The following is a 23663-nucleotide window of genomic DNA, read 5'->3' as shown; positions in this document are numbered from 1 at the left end:
TTATTTTTTTTGTAGAGACAGGGTCTTGCTACATTGACCAATGTTGACCTCAAGCAATCTTCTAGCCTTGGCCTCCCAAAGAGCTGAGATTATAGACATGAGCCAGAATGATCAGCCAAAGCAAGGCAGTTTATAAAATATCAATCTATTATAATATACTATTAATGTTGTTCAACAACAATAATAATAACAATGACAACCCATATTTATTGAATCTTTACTTATCTGCCAGATATTTTACTTTGAAAACTTCATTTGATACCTCATTTGAAGTTGAGTTTAGAAAAGTTAAACAACTTGGTCAAGATCACAAAGCTTCTAAGGGGTGTAACTGGGATCTGAACCCATATTCTCTGGCTGTATGGCCTCTGTCTTTGATCACACAAGTGCTTGATTGGTTGATAAATAAAGCATGTTGAGCAAGAGCCCTTTCTTCTGGTGCTTGGAACTGGGATATGCTGATATTTCACTGCCTCTCAATTTATACACCTGACTTCTCAGGGACATCCATCTGCTTTTGAGAGCAATCATCTCCCTTTGATTGGTCTGTTGTCATAAAATCCTCTTGACCTTCTATGATATTTATTTAAAAATTAAATTAAAATTATTTTGAGAATTTTATAACATCCCTTGAGATAGCTGAGCTGTAACTAAACTGAGATTCTAGTCAGTTTATTAGGGATTTGACCATTGATAAGGCAGATGAATCAGAGAAGAAATAAAAAGATGAGCTAAAAGGGTTCAGAAGGCTGACAGAACAAAATAAAATTTTCTTTTTCAGCTGCTCTGCCTAGGGAGTAGCCATTCTTTATTCCTTTACTTTCTTAATAAACTTACTTTCACTTTAAAAAAAGAATTTTCTTTTTCTTTCCTAATGCCATCTCGTCCTTTTTGGTTCCACCCATATTTTATATGTTCAGCTTGGGTTGTTCCAATGCTAGAAAAGGAAAACTAATGACATTTTCATTGAAAGGTTTACTTTGGGCCTCATTAGACAAAAGCGTGCCGATGTCTTCAGAACAGAAAATAACATCAGATATTTGTAACCTGTTACTTCTGTTTTGAAACTACTCAGACAGAATTTCTTTATGAGAATAGGATGTCTACTGATCCCAATAAGAAATTGTATAGTAAGATACTTTCAGAAGGCATATGATATAACCTGCAGTGAAAATAATATCTGGGGGGTTGTTGGGCCCAGAAGAAATTATGGAGGAGATACAAAAACAAAGGAAGTCATGCCTTCTCATCTTCCAGGACAGTTAGTAAGACTGATGCACACTGGAAGCGCCTGCTGGCTGTTGTTTTCCGATTTGCTAATAGTTGTTTTTCAGCAATGGTGTCTTTGTAAGCTGCCTGCAAAGACAGCAAGTGTTCTTCAACCTGAAAGATAATTAATTCATTACTGAGAAAAATATTTTACTCTCATTTTGTTTCAAGACTTTATCTGTCATTTATGTAAATATAGTATGTTACCACTTCATTTTCACATCCTGGAAAATTTTTCTGGAGGGATTATATTACCAATGAAAATGTACATTGTAGAAATGAAGTGATTCTTTGATATTGAAATTTGTTTATTTTTAAAATGCCATCTTGCTTCTTTAATATGCTTTTTAAAAAACAATCCTAACATTTGTAGATTCATCAATTTCTGACATGTTTTACAAGGAAAATTTTATATCTTATTTAGATTCTTTTTCTGAGAAAATAGTTGAACTTTTTTTCACCTCAGATGTTCTGAACAGACCAGAGAACCAAATGAATTTTTGAATTTAAACTGTATGATGAATTGATTGTTAAACCATCCTTGCAGTGTTAGTGGAAAACAAATTTTCATGAATAGCTGACAAAATAATTTTTTATTTTTTTGTGTGGGTACATAGTAGGTATATATATTTAGGGGGCACACGAGATGTTTTGATACAATGCATAATAATCACAACATGGAGAATGGGGTATCCATCCCTTCGAGTATTTATCTTTGTGTTACAAACTATCCAGTTATACTCTTTTAGTTATTTTTAAGTGTACAATTAAATTATTACTGACTATAATCACCCTGTTGTGCTATCATGTACTAGGTCTTATTCATTCTTTCTGTTTTTCATACCCATTAACCATCCCTACCTCCCTCAGACCTTCCCACTACCCTTCCCAGCCTCTGGTAACCATCTTCCTGCCCTCTATCTCCATGAGTTCAATTGTTTTGATTTTTAGATCCCACAAATAAGTGAGAACACACAATGTTTGTCTTTCTGTGCTGTGCCTGGCTTATTTCACTTAGCATAATGACCTCCAGTTCCATCAATGCTGCTGCAAATGACAGGATCTCATTCTTTTTAATGGCTGAATAGTACTCCATTGTGTATAAGTACAACATTTTCATTATTCATTCATCTGTTGATGGACACTTAGATTATTTCCAAATTTTAGCTATTGTGAACAGTGCTGCAACAAACATGGAAGTGCAGTTATCTCTTCAATATACAAGTTCCTTTCTTTGGGGTACTCTGGTAGAATTGCTAGATCATATGGTAGCTCTATTTTTAGTTTTTTGAGGAACCTCCAAACTTTTCCATGGTGGTTATACTAATTTATGTTCCCACCAACAGAGTATAAGGGCTCCCTTTTCTCCACATCCTTGTCAGCATTTGGTTATTGCCCATCTTTTGGATAAAAGTCATTTTAATTAGGGTGATATAATTTCTCATTGTAGTTTTTATTTGCATTTCTCTGATGATCAATGATGTTGAGCATCTTTTTATATGCCTGCTTTCCACTGGTATATCTTCTTTTGAGAAATATCAATTCAAGTCTTTTACTCATTTTCAAATTGGATTATTAGATTTTTCCCTATAGAGATGTGTGAGCTCCTTATATATTCAGGTTATTAATCCCTTGTCAGATGGGTAGTTTGCAAATCATTTCTCCTATTCTGTGGACTGTCTCTTCACTTTATTGATTGTTTACTGTGCAGAAGCTTTTTAACTCTATGTGATCACATTAGCCCATGTTTGTTTTGGTTACCTGTGCTTGTGGGGTATTACTCAAGAAATTTTTGCCCAGGCCCATGTCCTGGAGATTTCTCCCAATGTTTTCTCATAGTAATTTCATAGTTTGAGGTCTTAGATTTAAGTCTGAAATTCATTTTGATAGTGAGAGATAGGGGTCTAGTTTCATTCTTCTGCATATGGATATCCAGCACCATTTATTGAAGACACTGTCTTTTCCTTGAAATAATTTTCTTAAATTACTACTTATCTTGATTACACCCCTGCTCAAAAGCATTTGGTGAATTCTTATAGAAATAATGGATTAAGAATATAGTCCAAAGTTTTGGCTGTCAACTGATGCCTCCCACAACTTGACCCCAGCTTTCCTTCCCAATTTCATCTTCTTTATTACTCCTTTCCAGTTATATTACTCTTTAGCCAAATTGGTTCATTCTGTATCTCCCTAACATCTGTAAGCTTCTTGTCTCTGGGATTTGGCTCACATCCTTTATACCTTGGCCCTTCCCTTAAAGGGGTATAAACCCCAGGCATTCTGTAAAATACTGATCAACTTCCAGCTGTCATGAAGTCTTAGTCTTGTCAAATCTACACTGATGTATTGTTTATAACAGTTGTTTGAGAAGTAACTTTAAGTTTCCTGACATTATCTCTTGGGTTGTGGTCTTATGGTCTTATTAACCCTTATGTTGAGGGTTTAACATGGAGACTTGAACATGGTACGTACAGCACACTTAATTATAAAGACAAAATTGTGCTTATTATGATTTGTAACTTCTATTTTTAAGATGCTATCCTGGTGAAAATATATAACTAATTAAAAAATATATATGGTACTTTTGGTATGTTTGATGATTTAGAATTTACTTCTGGCTCACCCATGATTATGGGTTGTTTGCTGTTTCATATATTATGTTGTTTTTGTCTGCTTGCTCATTCACCCATTTTGATACCTTTGAGAAAAGCTCTTTCATGTTACTTATGACCCAGTGAGTTACTATTAACACAAGGGACCTATTAATTAACTTAAACATATGAAATGTCTATTATATGATGAGCGTTGCAGTCCCCAAAGGTAATGTTTTTGATGAATGTCCACGTGATTTAACAAGCTCTGGCATTGTTTTTTCCTCAAAGTTCCTTAGATTTTCCAGAAATATTTTTTTATATTAGGGTTCAGGCAAACAAAAGACCTATTTTTAAAATGGAAGGAAGTATGTAGTTGAGTGAGGAGAAAATTTCCACAAGGGGCTTAAAACTGATGGAGTTAACTACTAAGCTAAGTTTTAAAATATTAAGTGTAAATAATAAACAGTTTAAGCATATTAATTGGATTTTAATGAGTTCAAATACTAGAAACTTCTCATGAAGCCTGTGGTTGAGAGATGGAAGGTAATGTGGCTCTGGTTGGAATGTACAGTTTACCTTTTTTCCCCTACCATTAAAAATATTAAAATTAAAAACAAATAACAGTGTTTAAATACACGTTCTTCCCTTGCCTGTAAAATTTCTGCTGAGTAATCTGCTGTTGCTCTGATGGTAATTGTCTTGTATGTGACATGATGCTTTTGCTGTTTTTGGAATTTTCTCTTTGACTTTTGACAGTCTGACTATAATGCATCTGAGAGAGGAACTGTTTGGGTTAAATCTCTTTGGGGATTTATGAGCTTCTGAGTCAGAATGTCTATATCTCTCTTAAGACTTGGGAATTTTCCAGAAATTATTCTACTAAATAGGTTTTTGATGCTGTTTCTCATCTCTTCTCTTGGAACCCCCAAGATCTGAATATTTTTTTCACTTGATGGGGTCCCATATGTAAGGAAGGCTTTTTTTTTTTCATTCTTTAAAATTATGTCTTTTTCTTTTTTATCCGACTGGTTCATTAAAAAAGACCTGTTTTGAAGTCTAGAAGTTCTTTCTTCTCTTTCTCTCTTTTTTTTCCCTAGAGGATTGTTCATTTTGATGATCTTTTCAAAGAACCAACTTTGGTTTCATTGCTTTTCACTATTGTTTTTTTTTCTATTTATTTTGTTTACTTCTGTTCTAATCTTAATTATTTCTTTTCTTCTGCTAGCTTTGGGTTTGGTTTGTTCTTTGTCTAGTTCCTTCAGGTGTGAAGTTAGTTTACTGATTTTATATATATATATATATATATATATGTATAAATTATTATACATATGTATAAATTATTTTATATATAAATATATAAAAATTATTATAATCTATCTATCTATCTATCTAAATGTTGGCATTTACAACTATAAATTTCCCTCTGAGCATTTCCTTTGCTGCATCCCATTTGTTTTGGTTGTTATATTTGATATTTCTTTGTCTCTAGGTATTTTCTAATTTCCTTTGTGGTTGCTTTTTTGACCCACAGGGTCAAAGAATGAGTTAGTAAAGAATGCGTTACTCCTACTTGTAAATTTTCCATTTTTCCTCTGTTACTAATTTCAAACTTCATGGTATTATCGCCAGACAGGATGCTTTTATGGCATATATCTTTTAAAATCGATTGAGGCTTACTTTGTGACCTAACACATAGTCTATTCTGGAGAAAAGCTCATTTGCACTTAAGAAGAGTGTGTATCTTGTTGGTGGTGGTGGAGTAGTCTGAGTATGTCTGTTAGGTGTAATTGGTTTACTAAGTTGTTCAAGTTCTTTATTTCCTTGTCTTCTTTCTGGTTGTTCTATCTATGATTTCCTTTTTAAATCCATGATTTTTGGATTGTTTAAGCTTTCGAGTTTTTTTAAAATTGACTTTTAGTGACTGAAATGTTCTAGAAAACAGGGCATATCATTCAGGTTTTAAAATTTACTTACCCAGAGTTTCTAGTAATCGTTGCAAAAAAGGAACAGTTTCAGTAAACTAAAAATTATTTCTTCTTGAATGCCCTGTTTTTCCAAATTGTATAATGTTCAAATGTATTTTTCTTAAAGTTTTGAAAAAAATTCTTTTTCCTTTCTTGGGCTTCTTTCATTCTGGGACAGATATAGGGCTGATATTCAGTGGCATGCACTACCTAGGCGCAACTGTGAAATGTTGACATATTCCTGTGGTGATTGCTAAAGGGTCCTGCTCTAGGTCCCAGGAAGCACCTCTGCAACCACACATTGCCCAGTCTGGCCCCATACCTTCTCTTCAAACTCATTGGGAGGCTTCCAAGACTCTGCTTCTACCTGCATGACAAACGTCCATTCTGATCAGTTGGTGCCTATGCCACACTGGTTGCTGAATATTTGGGTATCACTTCTAGATAGAAATATTTTAAAGTGTAGTAGCGTAAAAGCCCATTAAGTGCATGGGCTTTAGAGTTAGACAGACCTTGGTTAGAACATGGGCACCATCACTTATTAGTTTAAGACTTTGAACAAATTTACTAAATCTTTAAAATTTAGTTTTCCCATTTATAAACATCTACTTCAAAATGCTGTGAGGATTAAATGAGGATTAAATGAGCTTAGTGCTTGGAACACAGTAAGTGCTAAATAAACATTAACTATTATCAACAACTATCAAAACAAAACTCTATAGACTATAAGCTACAATAAAATATTAGCAATAAATGATATAGCTATATAAATTCAGTTCTAATTTGTTTATTTTCTTCAAAAATATCCAATCCCTTTATTATATCTCAGTTTACCAGAAATGCCAGTGGGGCCAAGCAGGTGGCAGAAATACTTGAAGTAAGGTGGGCTGATTACAGCCAAGTGGGAATGCTAACCCAGAGTTGCCAGCTATCTGAGTTTTCAGGAAAAAACAGAAAATCAGATACTAAGTAAAGTCCCTAGATTTAAAAATGCTGATTATATCAAAATGAGGTGAGGGGTGGGGAGACTGTAATAGGCCAAAAGATGTCAATGTATTAAATTTCCCTGTTAGTTTGCCATCTCTGGAATGCAGTACTTTGCCCACTCTCAAAATGTATGTGAGCTAAATAGGTAACAGGGATATCAATTCTAGTTCCAGTTCTCACAATGATAATGATACTATATTTTAATTTAAAATCAAGACATTTAAGGAATAATCATGCATTTGCCAAGAAACAGTATAGTGATATAAACAGGTTAAGTAGAGTTTTTTTTTTTTTTTTTTGAAAAAGCGTTTTGCTCTTGTCTCCCAGGCTGGAGTGCAATGGCGCAATCTTGGCTCATTGTAACTTCCTTCTCCCGGGTTCAAGTGATTCTCTTGCTTCAGCCTCCTGAGTAGCTAGGATTACAGGCTCCCGCCACCAAGCCTGGCTAATTTGTATATTTTTAGTAGAGACATGGTTTCACCATGTTGGCCAGGCTGGTCTCGAACTCCTGACCTCAGGTGATCCATCTATCTCAGCCTCCAAAAGTGCTAGGATTATAGGTGTGAGCTATTGCACCTGGCAAAGTACAGTTTTTTTTTTTTTTTTTAAAGAACACAGATTGGAAAAAAAAAAAAGAACACAGATTGATATTGTTTAAGGCTTTGGTAAACTGAAGTTGTAAAGATCTCCTGAGAGAAAGTTGGTGAAATAGTAAATTAATAATTTTATAAAGACAATAATAACAAACTTTACAGAGCGTTTTATTATGTGGTAGGTACTAAAAGTTTTACACATATTATTAATAACATTATCAATATTATTAACTTCATCCTCACAATTAATCTTTTCACATCCTATATTATTATTCCCATTTTATCTGAAACGAATAAGCTTTTCTGAGTTAACTACATCGTCTTGGTGTTTTGTCTTATTTTGAGAATTGAACAAAAGTATTTCTTACCAGCTGTAAACCTCTTTGTTTCTCAGCCAGTCTTTGTCGTGTAATTTTAAGGACACTTTGAGCTTCAGCCACTTGGATTTGTTTAGGGCCCACAACCTAAAAGAGAATGTCAGAACATTTAAGTGTGGAAAAAGACAGATTTACTGTTAAAATTGCTATTTGTATTTGAAAGACATTTACAGATGTCAATCATTACAAATAAAGTTTCCTAGAATTATGTGTATATGTGGGGTATAAAATAGCCTATCGGTGAAACATTAAAATAAGCAAATACTAGCATAGTTGTCAATAAATAACAAATTTAATAGAAGCACTTGACATCTGTGTGAGTTAGAATAATATATTCCATGAAAGTGTTTCTCCTTAGGAATCTTTTCCACTCAAGTTCATTTGAGGATTGTTAAATAAAAATCACTTCTGGCATGTTGATGTGCCACTTCCAAATCATGACAGATGTTTAGGAGGAAAAGCATACCTTTTGTACTTCATGGTAGTTATTCAGAGCAATAACCCACTGGCACATGGAGCAACAAGCAACAGAAACCAGCGCAATCTTGTTTGGGTTGAAATCAGGTAAGGTTAAAATTTTTTTTAGCTTCATGAAAACCTAGAGAGTATACAGTTAATGTATCACATGAGAAAGAAATATTATTCACTTGAAGTTTTCCCCAGTCTACACTAGATTGAAATTTTATTTCATATAAAAATATTTGGGCTGGGAATGGTGGCTCACACCTGTAATCCCAGCACTTTGGGAGGCCGAGGCAGGTGGATCACCAGAAGTCAGGAGTATGAGACCAACCTGGCCAAGATGGTGAAAGCTTGTCTCTACTAAATACACAAAAATTAGCTGGGCATGGTGGCACACATCTATAATCCCAGCAACTGGGGAGGCTAGGGCACGAAAATCACTTGAACCCGGGAGGTGGAGGTTGTAGCGAGCCAAGATCGTGCCACTGCACTCCAGCAAGTGCACAGAGTGAGACTCCATCTTAAAAAAAATTAACTTATCTTCAACAGTAGAATCAAAGACACATACCTGGGTACAAAAATGATCCTAGTGGTTGGGCACGGTGGCTCACACCTGTAATCCCGGCACTCTGAGGGGTCTGGGGGTGGGGTTGGATCACAAGGTCAGGAATTCGAGACCAGCTTGACCAATATGGTGAAACCCCATCTCTACTAAAAATACAAAATTAGCTGGGCATGGTGGCAGATGCCTGTAGTCCCAGCTACTCTGGAGGCTGAGGCAGGAGAATTGCTTGAACCCGGGAGGTGGAAGTTGCAGTGAGCTGAGATCGTGCCACTGCACTCCAGCCTGGGTGACAGAGAGAGACTCTGTCTCAAAAAAAAAAAAAAAAAAAAAAAAAAAAAAAATTACCCTGGTACCAGGAGAGAAAAAGCGTTTGTTATAAATATCCTGCGATTGCTACTGATGTTGCACTAGTTTTGCTATAGTTTTAAAAAAGAAACTATTTTAAAACAAAAACAAAACAGGTTAACTTTCTCCAGCTTTAGGAATTTAATGTTTAAAAATTCTGAAGTCTCCTTGTGTACATCAGGCATGAGGTGACTGGGAATACCAACCTTTACCTTCTGTCCCCCAGTGGCATATTGGCAGGGCACAGTCCCTATTCAAAGGTCAGTGATGGTGGTGTGGCCTGGGGCAGCACACTGGGGTTCACTGAGGATGTTCTCTAGCTTAGCTGTGTCAACCTGCCCGCAGGTCCACCTCTATTTCTAAATGGTATCACACAGTTTAGAGTTAGATATATAGTATTTCTCATCTACTTTTGGGAGCCATAATCAGAATGAAAGTTTTCTCAGGCTGAGATTCCTTTTCCGTTTCCAATTGGGCATCTCTTCTCTTGCCTGGAAGAATAGAACTATTTTCCTAGAGAATAGTTTCTCCATCTAAGAATAGAACAATTTAGATGGCAGGTGGTCTGTTTGACCCCACAGACTATAAATATGAGCTGCATCAATTGGAGATAAACTTTTTACCTTATCAGGTATGCTGTCCTTGTCAAGGTTAATCAATTTTTTCAGGAAACCAGTTTCTGAAAGAAGTAATTTTGCTGTTGCCCAGTTAGGTTTCTTTTGCAGAAGAATACACACTGCATTCATGACAGTCAGTACGAGGAAGGGAGGCCTTGTGTATACTCTGTAATAGATGATGAAAATCTAACAACTTCACAATTAAAAATCAAATGCACCCTGTAAATATCTCAGAAGACAATATACACAGATTTTTAACACATATTTGGATAAGAAAAACTATTTGTCAACATATAGCTATTTAATTATTTAGGTATCTTTTGAAAATTGCGTATCTTAAATATAACGATATCTTTGTTTTAGGAAGATGAAATGCATAAAACCTAAATAAGTACTACATCTGAGTTAGAGAAGAATTAGTTTTTTATAAAAAGTTTTGAACTGGGCATGGTGGCTCATGCCTGTAATCTCTGCAATTTGGGAGGCTGAAGTGGGTAGATCACTTGAGGTCAGGAGTTCAAGACCAGCCTGGCCAACATGGTGAAACCCCATCTCTATAAAAATACAAAAATTAGCTGGGTATGGTGGTGAGCACCTGTAGTCCCAGCTACTCGGGAGGCTGAGGCAGGAGACTTGCTTGGACCTAGGAAGCAGAGGCTGTAGTAAGCTGTCTCTGCTGCATGTTCAAGAATAGCAACGGAGATCAGGTTATAAGGCATACTCATTTGTGGGCATTTTGGAGTAAGCAAGTAAAATGCACATTAGCAATATCACAAAGGAGGATCTTTAAAAACAAATAGGGCATACTCAAGGAATTCAAGGACAAGGCTGCTTTTTTTTTTAGCGTTTGTAGTATTACTAGGGCAGGGGAAAGGGCCTACTTGATCAGAGGAAACCTCTTATTACGAAAGTAATCTTTACTGAGCAGTTGACTTATGCCGGCCTCTGTTCTAAGCATTTTACCTGTATTAACTCATTCAGCTTATTCAGTCTTTTCAACATCTGCAATCACTGTTGCACAAAAGGGAAGCTTACTCACTACTGGTTCATGTTGCAAAGTGGCAAAGAATTATACAGCCAGAAAGTGGCAGTGCCAGGATTCCAAGCCAGGAAGCTTGGCATCAGAGCCCATGTGCTTAACCACTATGAAACACTGCCCCTCAGAAATTAGGCTAAAGGGAATTTGAACTGACCACTCTCTTGGGAATATCTGCTAGGAAAAAAGCTAAGAGAATAGAACCTTCTGGAACAAAGTCATGAGGTACATGGGGGGCTGTGCTGGGGAAGGACTGGCCCATGTTACTTCTCTAATATCATCTCCTGACACTCCCTCCTGCTCACTGAGCTTTAGTCATCTTGGTCTTTTGTAGTTCCTGAAACCCAAGAAGCACATTTCTGTCTTCAGACTTTCATGCTTTCCATTTCCTCTGCTTGGAACACTTTTCCTCTGGATATATGTCTAGCTTACTTCCAAATTTCATTCAGTTCTCTGCTCTAATGTCACCTCATCAGGAATGGTTTCTGCAAGCGTTAACTGCTACAACTTCAGTGCCTAGAATGGGGCCTGGCACTTAGTGTGTGCTCAAGATATTTGCTGAATTGATAAATAAATGAGTGCATGAGAATGTGTGCTTAGGAATGAAAGGAAAGAAAGTCAAGAATTCTCCCTCCTCTTGCTTGTTTCTCTGCTGCAGTTTTTCAGTTTCAGGTACATTAACTTCAGCATTGTCATATGATCTGTTCATCATAAAAATACACAAAAAATTCTGCTATTTTTTATTCTTACCACAAGAGCTAATAATGTGTTATAAATATCATGGTAGATTTGTTCCATATTTCCACATTTTATTAAAATACTATTTTCTATAAATAGTGGAAAACTTAACACATTCCAAGATGTTACAGTTAGGTTCCCATTGTTTGTTGAGTTGAGGAACTCAAGCTAAAAATTGTCTCACCCAAAGATTCAAATGAGCACTAACAGGATCAGATCTTTGTACACTAAAATGTTTCATTTCTTCCTGTATTTTCTTATGTATTCTCTTTAATCATTAACCCACAGCCCTACCCCTGATCAAGTTTGGGACAGGACGCAGCAAGGGGAAGCACTTCACACACTTCCCATAGTGACACCTGTGGTAATGTCCAACTTTGCAGTCTCAGATATGAGTACATTCGTACAGATCCCAAAAGCTGTAGCTAAACTGGTACAAGCAGCAGTTTACAATACATAAATATTGCCTTTTTATTTTTGGAACTGCAGGCCAGGTAATATTGTATTTTGTCAATTTTAAGATGCACATTTTACATCAAAGAGATTGAGACTGAATTTATAACAAACAGCACATCACAGTTTAACTGGGAGCATTTTTTTCTTAAGGACACAAAAAATACTGGTATGCCTTATAATTGAAGACATCATAAAATTGATAAGATACAGTATATACCACACTTAATGAAAACTTAAAGTTACCAAGAAGAGCAAAAAATCTTAAACCAAGATTAAGAAATGGAATATAGGCTTAGTAAACATTAATTTATGGTTTTTTTTTCCTGAGCTTTTCCAACTCAAAAGAAACTTAGGAGAGTTACCTTAATTCAGCAACATCAGCTTTATCCAGGGCATTTAGAGCCAAAATTGCCTTGTCTAAGGCTGGCAGCACACTTTTTAGTTCATTGGCAGTTTTCTGCAATAAAAAATAGCTCTTCAAATATGTATGAATGAATACAGTTGCATATTTAAAATTTTTATATGCTGAACTTGGAAAATATAATTTGACATTTTTACAATGCCCATAAGTTATGCATCTTGTATGACTCGGATATATGCACACATGCTTACACTGTTGGAAAGGTGTGTCATAGTCCTAAACTGTAAATGATTCAATCCTTGATGAGAAGGTATCCACGGGAAGCAAAAACACTGAGTGATTTCCGCCTTCTCTTAGACTCAGGGTAGAATTAACAATGCCTTCTTGAGGAATGGTCCAGTTAAAGGCAGAATTACTGTGAAGCTACGAAGCTTATTAAACTTCAGCCTCTCACTTGCACACACCCCTTCCGAGGCTGTGCAAGGAGCCCTGCCAATATGTTTGCAAGCTCATATGTTTTCATTTTACAAAAGTAAGACGTTTGAACTGCAATCAATTAGGAATGATTTCTCTTTGCATTTTGCCTCACTTTTTGTCAGGTTTCATAGCACATCAGGTGCCATAGTGGCTATGGACATTTTGGGATCTGGCTAAGAAGTTGAGTTGGGAATTATATTTATATTGCTAACAGTTACTTCCCTATAAAATAAAGCTACTGTAAGCTGTCTGAAATAGGAATGACTTCCAGAAATGCTTCTGTTTTCTGCTGTTCTAACTTTTCTGGTGAGGTAACATTAAGCCCAGAGGTCATACTGTAATAGAAACTTGTCCTATAGGGTCTGGCGCCAGAAGTCTCGGGTTAGTATAGGAGAGATGAGGTTTACAATGTATGGATCTAGACGCTACTCTGTGGAAATATTTCTACTTATTAGATGTATAAAATTGTAAGTGGAGGGTTAGATTTTCATTGATACCTTTGCAAAATGGAACTTCATTTTGAGTATACTTGATAAGCAGTATATACTATTTTAAATCTGCCATACTTTTTTTTTTTTAAGTGGGAGTTGTATGAAATCAAATTCACCAGAATTCTTGGGTTTTGAAGAAATGCTTACTGCATTTGGAAAGATGTTTTGGAGTGTTTCAATGAAGTAAGAAATTACAGATTTCTCACGTAGATATGTGAGAGATACCTTCTTTTAGAATGAAACAATTTTATTGACACATATATAATTAAGATAAAAATGTGAAAAATAGGAAACAAAAGTGCTAAAATCAGTAGGGGTTATTCTGATATTGAGGAGAAAATCATAATAAAAATTTCGGATCATACCAAAAACAAAAATTTATTAAAAAGAAAAAATAAATTTAGAGCATAAGTAATAAAGTAGCTCTTGGTTTGTGTAATTATCCAAGTAATGAAGAAGAAGGAAACATATGATCACATTGGAAAAATTTAAATTTCTTGTTGCATTTTCCAGAAATTGACATTAATGAAAATAACATAAATATCAGAAAACACTGTTATAATGAGGACATTGATGGAAAACTGGTTAATGAATGTCATTGATTCAAACAGTATTTGAATTTTTTTTTTTTTTTTGAGCTGGAGTCTCGCTCTTGTTGCCTGGCTGGAGTGCAGTGGCTCACTGCAACTTCTGTTTCCCAGGTTCAAGTGATTCTCCTGCCTCGGCCTCCTGAGTAGTTGGGATTACAGGCATGCACCACAATACCCGGCTAATTTTTGTATTTTTAGTAGAGATGGGGTTTCACCATGTTGGTCAGGATGATCTCGATCTCTTGACATCATGATCTGACTACCTTGGCATCCCAAAGTGCTGGGATTACAGGTGTGAGCCATTGCGCCCGGCCCACCCACACAGTATTTGAAATTAATCACTGCACAATAAATCTTGAAAAGCCATTGTTGCTTATAACAAATGTGATAGCAGTCCTATAAATGTTTATGTCATTGTCAATAATAACTTACAAAGTTGAAAGAAACTTCTAACGTATCGAAAAAGAAAAACATATGATCAATTCTGCTAAAGATTTTTTAGGAAATGATATTACATAATCATTATCATATGAAGGAATGATCACAGAATATGCAGTGAGAAAATGCAGAAAAAAAGTATTACGGGAGTGTGGCATGATTGGGGAAAGATGGCCGAATAGGAACAGCTCTGGTCTGCAGCTCCCAGCAAGACCAACACAGAAGTTGGGTGATTTCCACATTTCCAACTGAGGTACCTGGTTCATCTTACTGGGACTGGTTAGACAGTGGGTGAAGCCCACAGAGGGTGAGCCAAAGCAGAGTGGTGTTGCCTCATCTGGGAAGTTCAAGGGGTTGGAGAACTCCCACCCTTAGTCAAGGGAAGCCATGAGGGACTGTGCTGTGAGGGACGAAGCACTCTGGCCCAGATACTATGCTTTCCCCATGGTCTTTGCAACCCACAGACCAGGCGATTCCCTCGGGTGCCTATACCACCAGGGCCCAGGGTTTCAAGCATGAAACTGGGTGGTCATTTGGGCAGACACTGAGATAGCTGCAGGAGTTTTTTTTTTTTTTTTTTTTCCATACCCCAGTGGCACCTGAAACACCAGTGAGACAGAACCATTCACTCCCCTGGAAAAGGGGTTAAAGCCAGGGAGCCAAGTGGTCTTGCTCAGTGGATCCCACCCCCACAGAGCCCAGCAAACTAACATCCACTGGCTTGAAATTCTTGCTGCCAGCATAGCATCCTGAAGTCAACCTGGGATGCTTGGGCTTGGTGGAGGTAGGGGGGCCTCTGCCTTTACTGAGACTTGAAGAGGTGGTTTTGCCCTGACAGTATAAACAAAGCTACCAAGAAGTTCAGACTGGGCAGAGCCTACTGCAGTGCCGCAAGCCATTGTAGCCAGACTGCCTCTCTAGATTCCTGCTCTCTGGGCAGGCCATCTCTGAAAGAAAGGCAGTAGCCCCAGTCAGGGGCTTACAGATAAAACTCCCATTTCTCTGGGACAGAGCAACTGGGAGAAGGGGCGGCTACGGGTGCAGCTTCAGCAGACTTAAATGTTCTTACCTGCTGACTTTGAAGAGAGCAGCAGATGTCCTAGCACAGTGTTTGAGCTCTGCTAAGGGACAGACTGCCTCCTCAAATGGAGCCCAGACCCCGTGCCTCCTGATGGGGAGATACCACCCAGCAGGGGTTGACAGACACCTCATACAGAAAGTGCTCTGGCTGGCATGTGACAGGTGTCCCAGAGGAAGGAGCGGGCAGCAATCTTTGCTGTTCTGCATCCTCCATGGGTGATACCCAGGCAAAAAGGGTCTGGAGTGGGCCCTCAGAAAACTTCAGCAGATCTGCAGATGAGGGTCCTGACTTTAGAAGGAAAACTAACAAACAGAGAGCAATAGCATCAACATCAACAAAAAGTATGACCACACAAACTCCATCTGAAGGTCACCAACAACAAAGACCAAAGGTAGATAAATCCACAAAATGAAGAAAAACCAGCATAAAAAGGTTGAAAATGCCAAAAACCAGATGTCTCTTTTCCAAAGGATCACAACTCCTTGCCAGCAAGGGAACTAAGCTGAATGGAGAATGAGTCTGACAAATTGACAGAAGTAGGTGTCAGAAGGTGAGTAACAACAAACTCCTCAGAGCTAAAGAAGCATGTTCTAACCCAATTCAAGGAAGCTAAGAACCTTGATAAAAGGTTAGAGGAATTGCTAACTAGAATAACCAGTTTAGAGAAGAACATAAATGACCTGATGGAGCTGAAAAACAGCACGAGAACGTCCTGAAGCATACACAAGTATCAATAGCCGAATTGATCAAGGGGAAGAAAGGATATCAGAGATTGAAGATCATCTTAATGAAATAAAGTGTGAAGACAAGATTAGAGAAAAAAGAATGTAAAAGACTGAACAAAGCCTCAAAGAAATATGGAACTACGTGAAATGACCAAACCTACACTGGATTGGTGTACCTGAAAGTGATGGGGAGAGTAGAACCAAGTTGGAAAACACACTTCAGAACATTATTCAGAACTTCCCCAGAATGTTAGCAAGACAGGCCAACATTCAACGTTCAGGAAATACAGAGAACACCACAAAGATACTCCTCAAGGAGAGACACCCCAAGACACGAAATCATCAGATTCACTAAAGTTGAAATAAAGGAAAAACTGTTAAGGTCAACCAGAGAGAAAGGGTGGGTTACCCACAAAGGAAAGCCCATCAGACTAACAGCAGATCTTCTGGCAGAAATTTTGGGAGGCTGAGGCGGGAGGATCATCTGAGGTTAGGAGTTCAAGACCAGTCTGATCAACATGGAGAAACCCCATCTCTACTAAAAATACAACAAAATTAGCCGGGTGTGGTAGTGCATGCCTGTAATCCCTCGGGATTACAGCTACTCGGGAAGCTGAGGCAGGAGAATCGCTTGAACCTGGGAGGCAAAGGTTGTGGTGAGCTGAGATTGCACCATTGTGCTCCAGCCTGGGTAACAAGAGCGAAACTCTGTTTCAAAAAAAAGAAAAAGAAAAAACTACTTTAAATTTCATATGGAACTAAAAAAGAGTCTGTATAGCCAAGAAAGCACTAAGCAAAAAGAACAAAGCTGGAGGCATCATGCTACCTGACTTCAAACTATACTACAAGCCTAGAGTAATAAAAACAGCATGGTACTGGTACCAAAACAGATATATAGACCAATGGAACAGAACAGAGGCCTCAGAAATAACAGCACACATCTATGAGCATTTGATCTTTGACAAACCTGACAACAACAAGCAATGGGGTAAGGATTCCTTATTTAATAAATAGTGTTGGCAAAACTGGCTAGCCATAGGCAGAAAGATAAAACAGGACCCCTTCCTCACACCTTATACACAAATTAACTCAAGATGGATTAAAGATTTAAACATAAGACCTAAAACCATAAAAACCCTAAAAGAAAACCTAGGCAAAACCATTCAAGACATAGGCACCGACAAGGACTTCATTACTAAAACACCAAAAGAAAGCAATGGCAACAAAAACCAAAATTGACAAATGGGATCTAATTAAAACTAAAGAGCTTCTGCAAAACAAAATAAACTATCATTAGAGTGAACAGGCAACCCACAGAATGGGAGAAAATTTTTGCAACTATCCATCTGACAAAGGGCTAATATCCAGAATCTACAAGGAACTTAAACCAATTTACAAGACAAAAACAAACAACCCCATCAAAAAGTGGGCGAAGGATATGAATAGACACTTTTCAAAAGAAGACATTTTTGCAGCCAACAAACATATGAAAAAAACTCATCATCACTGGTCATTAGAGAAATGCAAATCAAAACCACAATGAGATGCCATCTCATGCCAGTTAGAATGGCGATCATAAAAAGTCAGGAAATAACAGATGCTGGAGAGGATGTGGAGAAATAAGAACAATTTTACACTGTTAGTGGGAGTATAAATTAGTTTAAACACTGTGGAAGACAGTGTGGTGATTCCTCAAGGATCTAGAACTAGAAATACCATTTGACCCAGCAATCTCATTACTGGGCATATACCCAAAGGATTAGAAATCATTCTACTATAAAGACACATACACATGTATGTTTACTGCAGCACTATTCACAATAGCAAAGACTTGAAACCAACCCAAATGCCCATCAATGTTAGACTGGATAAAGAAAATGTGCCACATATACACCATGAAATACTATGCAGCCATAAAAAAGAATGTGCTCATGTCCTTTGCAGGGACATGAATGAAGCTGGAAACCATCATTCTCAGCAAACGAACACGGGAATAGAAAACCAAACACCACACGTTCTCACTCAGAAGTAGGAGTTGAATAAGGAGAACATATGGGCACAGGGAGGGGAACATCACACATTGGGGCCTGTCGGGGTGGGGGTCAAGGGGAGGGATAGCATTAGGAGAAATACCTAATGTAGATGACAGGTTAATGGGTGCAGCAAACTACCCTGGCACATGTATACCTAGGCAACAAATCTGCGTGTTCTGCACATGTATTCTAGACTTAAAGTAAAATTTAAAAATTTTTAAAAGTATTATAGGAGTGTCTGAGGGAATTTTCTAGATTTTGTGATGTCTGTGATAATTGTCAACTTAAAATTTTATATTTTGTTTTGATTTACTTATTCTAAATACACATTCACTTTCATATCTAATTGTGTACTAGAAATTTTGTATTCTTTTTAAAAATATGGCCCCAGGTCCTAATGTATCTGGCTTTGCTGCTGAAGCCAGGGAGAAAAAAAGATTACCCTTTATGGTATGGCAAAAAACAAAACAAAATAAAGCAAAGCAAAAACAAAAAAAATCTATGAATTTCTCTATCCATTTTTTATTTGGCATAAAATATTAAAGACGGAAATTAAGCCATACTCTATTTATTTATTTATTTTTGAGATGGAGTCTCGCTCCACCTCCTGGGTTCAAGTGATTCTCCTGCCTCAGCCGCCCGAGTAGCTGCGATTACAAGTGCGCGCCATCACACCCTGCTTATTTTTGTATTTTTAGTAGAGGCAGGGTTTCACCATGTTGGCCAGGATAGTCTTGATCTTCTGACCTCATGATCTGCTTTCCTTGGCCTCCCAAAGTGCTGGGATTACATGTGTGAGCCACCATGTCTGGCCCTGTATTTATATTTAATATGCTGATCAACAGTGGCACCTTCAGGTGGTTGGTATCTGAATCACTCAGTGAGAGGGGTGGCATCTTAATAGAAGAGGGGAAGCTCCCCATCTGGGAAGGCTCAGGAGTGGGACCTCCCCTATTAACACTCAGGACACTAGAAAGCTTTGCAGCTTACCTGTATCCATGTGAGGGGATTTGCCTATTCTGTTATCTAGTTTGAAATATTAGCTCCTAAAACATGGGCAGGTAGCTTAAATAGATGCCTGAAAGAAACACTGGATTGAAGGCAATGCTAATAACGGAAGCCCAAGTGAACAATAAGCAAAAGACAGGCTGACACTTCTTTTATTCTTGATATAAACTTTTCTTCAACCATGTTATAAGGAAAAACATAATAATGAGCTAATCAGGTATGACAAGAGGCCAACCAAAAAATTTTGAAATGACCAAAACTTTGAAATTCACTGTTACTCATAATAAACCTTTTCCTAGGTATTTGTTGAGCTTTGGGGTATTAGCTAATGGTAGTAGCCCATGGACATAATTTATCTATAAATACTTACATACATACTGGAGTATAGGCTCACATATGTATTTTTAATTGGTGGAGTTGCTTGATTAAAAACCTTTGTGCATGGAAGATAAGCTCTACTCTCCACTTCCTCTGAGCAGGAATAACTACTGATAGGAGCATTCAGTGATTTGCTAAACTACACTGGCTCCTGCAAAGATCCTGACTGGAGTGTATGGAGCGGAATAGCCAATTTAAAAAGAGAGGTTTATTCAGTTAGCAACAGAAGTAGCACACACTAAATAGCCAGTCCCTTGAGCTGCTTCGTTTCTTGCAGATGTTACTCTTGAAGGCCAAGTGTATTTCTGATATGGTCTGCATGAGTTTCTGTTCATTGTAATGAGAAGAGCCTCCTAGGATTGTGGGTTTCTCAAGGACAGGAATCAAGCATGTTTGGACTTCATACTTTCATTTAATGTTATCCTGTGTGTAGTAGGAACTCAATAAATTGTTGGGATTACAATGAAAAGTACCCATAGTTGGGGCACTGCATATTTATAAAAAGTCAGTCTGACTCTTAAACTTGAGGGTTAGGGAATACTTTTTCAGATCTCCAAATTATTTTTATTGACTGTATTTTAATTTTACCTGAGCATAATCTTCCACAATTCTTACTTCTTCTGCCACAATTTCCTCATCTTGTTTAACGAGCATCTGAACTTTCTCAACTACTTGTGATTCTTTCCGTAGTTTTTCCACTAGAGTTTCTGTTTCCTAATGAACCACATAATTGTTCTTAGAATGAATTTCAAGAGACATGATCTCTTTTCTAAAAGAGTGATTCAAATATCTCATTTCACTATTGTAAAGTTTATTAAAATCAGCCTGAAATATATTTAATAGATGAACAAAATGAGAGAGAACAAGAGACTAATAAAATGGAGAGAGCAAGCACTCTCACCATTTGGCCAGCTCTCAGTTGCGCCCCCTCTTAGAAGCTCTGTCCTCCACCCGCCGTTGGTGCTCTCCGCTATTGGTCTGCCTTTGGGATATTGCCCAGGATGACTACAGTAAATATTTCACACAATACATGCAAAGAGTGAGGATGAATGATGATTTTTAGGATAGTTGATAGACTGCAAGTTACCACAACATATTTCAGATGGATTTAACTGACTGACTAGGGAATCTTTCTATATAAACTTCTACAGTTAGCTAAATATATCTACTATCACACTTAATTATCAAAACGTAATAATGTCACTATTTTGCTGTTATTGCTTTTTTGTTCTCATTTTACAGATAAATTGAGACTAAAAAAACAAGTTTTTTTTTTTTTTTAAATGTGTACACAGTTATAGGGTAACAAAGCTGGAATTCTAGTCTATGTCAGGTATCAGAGCCTTTGCTTTAAAACACTGTTCTACATTAGATAATAAAATCTTTAAAAGATATTTCAAAGCAAACATACCTTTGTTTTTTGTTCTACTTGAGGACCAAGAATCAAAAGCTCTTCTTGCATTTCTGAAACCAGTGTGGTTGCTTCCAGGATTGTGGATAGACCCATATAGAAGCGATCCCTGAAGGAAGAAAAAAGTATTAAGAAGGTATAAGATGTAACACAATTTAGTAAATGTAATTTGATAATACATAAAAAGAATTATACCAAATTATGGCCAAAGGGAATTTATTCTAGAATTGCAAGACTGGCTCACAATTTGAAAGTCAATCAATATAATCCACTATATTAACAAGCTATAAAGAAGAAAATTCACTGCTGCATCAGTGTCCACTGATGCAGAAAAAGCATTTGATAAAATTCATGATAACTAGGAATAGAGGGGAAATTTCTCAACTTGATGAAGAACAGATGCCGTTAAAAATAAAATAGACTCAAGGAAAAACTAATATTGAGAACTGGGTATCTGAGGCTCAGCTCCCACTGGAGCAAACTTAAGATAGGCAAGTTGGGCTTTAACTGTATTAATTTCCCAGAAGGGCATACCTCTCATTTAAATAGAATATTTAATTATAAGTTTTGGGGTGGGAAAGAGGACCAGATAGGCTGTAAGAGACCCAAACCCTATAATGAACCCTTCTCGCTTTTTCTCCTCCCACATCTACCCCTGGGAAACTGGACTACTGAAATTTCCAAGTAGCAAAGAGGAGTTGGGCAATGGGGGACTATAACCTGTCTTTTGCCATCGAGCTATGTTTGCTGGATATAAGCAGCTATGGATGTTGATAATAATGATCATGCATATAAGGTGACAACTCTTAAGATTGCTCTGGCATGGCCCATGCCTTAGGGGGTGGGAGATGTTTTAGGATACTACAAGGTATGTAAAAGAAGAAACTACTGAGCAATCTAGAGACGTGTTGTGAGTAAGACATGAGAAGGACTGAAAAGGAGGTGAATGACTGTGATAGGGACTGGCTGTACTGATTACATGGCTATGAATGGAGATCAACAACCCTGGGTGGTGTGGAGGGGACCCCTTAGATCCCAGGAGGTTAGGAGTAAAAGGAAGGTTCCTTAAACTCTCTTGACTCTTGTCTGTAGGGCATGTGGCCAATTTTCTTAGACTGTTGACATCATCCTTAATTTAACTGCTGACCAACAAAAATCTTAATCTAAGGATTTTCAGAAACCTCCCAGGATATGCTGACCCCAGGAATGAACAGTCTCTCCTTGAAACAGAACAAGACTAGCTGAGCACTGATATGATTCTCTTTAGCCTCATTATTATATTCAGACTACCTCAACTTCTCTAAAATGAACTGTTATTGGAGCTATCATGCCCCACCTCACCTTGTTAACAAAAACTTAATAAAATTAGACCTTGACTGCATATTAGCAAAATGCTGCTATTGAGGTTGCTACTTCTTATGTAAATGTCAGGTCTATTCTTGCCTGCTGCACACAAATTAGTCCACACTCTCCAGCATGAGTGCTGATGAAAAAATCACATTGCCCTGGACTTCCTGCTAGCCAGCTGAGACAGAGAATATGCAATGGCCAATAACTCTTGATGCACTTGGATTAATAACATTTTTAACTGGTTTGGCTCCAGAGAGGGAGCTTAGCTATGGTCTGTCCTCCAAGTGGGAGCCATAGTCATGATCACTCTCATGCAGTGTTCCCTATGGCAAATAGAATGGATCTGGCCCAGGCCCCAGTCAATGTAATTAGTTAGGGTATCTGATGGAGTGGCCTACTTTTAAAAAAGAATTATTTGCTGGATACATGACAGGTTTAGGAGATGGACTTGCAGAGGAATAGTTCTACTATGGTCCCTTGGCAGCCTTTCATGTGTCCATATAGGTTATATAGACAAGGCTTCGCTGCAACTGATCTGAGTGTTGGGAGGATACCCTTGATCTTTCTAGATCATGAGAATGTGGGGCATTTGTGAGTAGATGCTACAAGGCCATTTCCCACTGATTTCCTCATCTTCCCTGAAGATTGTCATAAGTTTCTCAGTGTCTCCTGATCTTCCCCCACCTCCTCAGGTACCACTGCTGCCTATAAAATTGCTTAGTAGGTGTTCCACTACCTGTGTTGGAGTTTGCTTCGGTATTATCACATGAGACAAAAGACACTGGGAATGGCACTGTTGGTTACTCTTGCTTTCATTGCCCATGTAAGAAATAAACTGTCAGAATCCAACTAATTGGATTAGGAAATAAACGGTCAGGGACTAATTGTTTATTTATTGGCCAAGTCTGTCAGCCTTGCCTTGACAGGGGCGGCCTTTGAAGGCAGACAGGGGGAATATCAACCTTATCTCTTTTAAGATTTTCTGCAGCTTCTGGCTTTTTCTCCCACCAAAATGGCAGATTTGGGCTCACCATTTTGCATTTGTGTCTCTTTTAGCAAGTAAAAACACCAATATACAATATGTTTCTGATTCGGTCTCAAAGTCTTACCTCTTTGTTTGCATCTCCTTTTCTCGTGTCCTCAAAATGTGTGCAAATGTTTCCATAAATTGCAAGTAGCTACTAGGAGTGGTATAATAAAATCTTCCAGTTTCTTCAAAGTATTTTGTGTTCAAGTCTTTCATGCTTTTGTGGATTTGGACACATGTTGGGGCAAGTTTTTCTTTCAAGTTCTAAAGAACAATAATTTTTAAGAATT

General features: G+C 37.5%; 1 protein-coding gene across 1 annotated transcript in view; it reads right to left on the bottom strand.

Moving 5' to 3' along the window:
• Window positions 1-23663, bottom strand: part of DNAH14 (dynein axonemal heavy chain 14) — a 403573-nt gene that overhangs the window by 52701 nt on the left and 327209 nt on the right. Inside the window, exons 58-65 of the mRNA XM_032289400.1 lie at window positions 23456-23637; window positions 20997-21105; window positions 20174-20299; window positions 12366-12460; window positions 9780-9939; window positions 8251-8382; window positions 7776-7871; window positions 1243-1383 (exon numbers count right to left, since the gene is read on the bottom strand). Coding sequence (XP_032145291.1) covers window positions 1243-1383; window positions 7776-7871; window positions 8251-8382; window positions 9780-9939; window positions 12366-12460; window positions 20174-20299; window positions 20997-21105; window positions 23456-23637 — 1041 coding nt within the window. The remainder of the gene's footprint in view (window positions 1-1242; window positions 1384-7775; window positions 7872-8250; window positions 8383-9779; window positions 9940-12365; window positions 12461-20173; window positions 20300-20996; window positions 21106-23455; window positions 23638-23663) is intronic.

This window comes from Sapajus apella, unplaced genomic scaffold, assembly GCF_009761245.1.
Source record: "Sapajus apella isolate SASKATOON/1434 unplaced genomic scaffold, GSC_monkey_1.0 scaffold22, whole genome shotgun sequence".
Classification (NCBI taxonomy): Eukaryota; Metazoa; Chordata; class Mammalia; order Primates; family Cebidae; genus Sapajus; species Sapajus apella.
The sequence above is the reverse complement of the archived record's forward strand: the minus strand, read 5'-3'. Positions and strand labels throughout refer to the sequence as shown.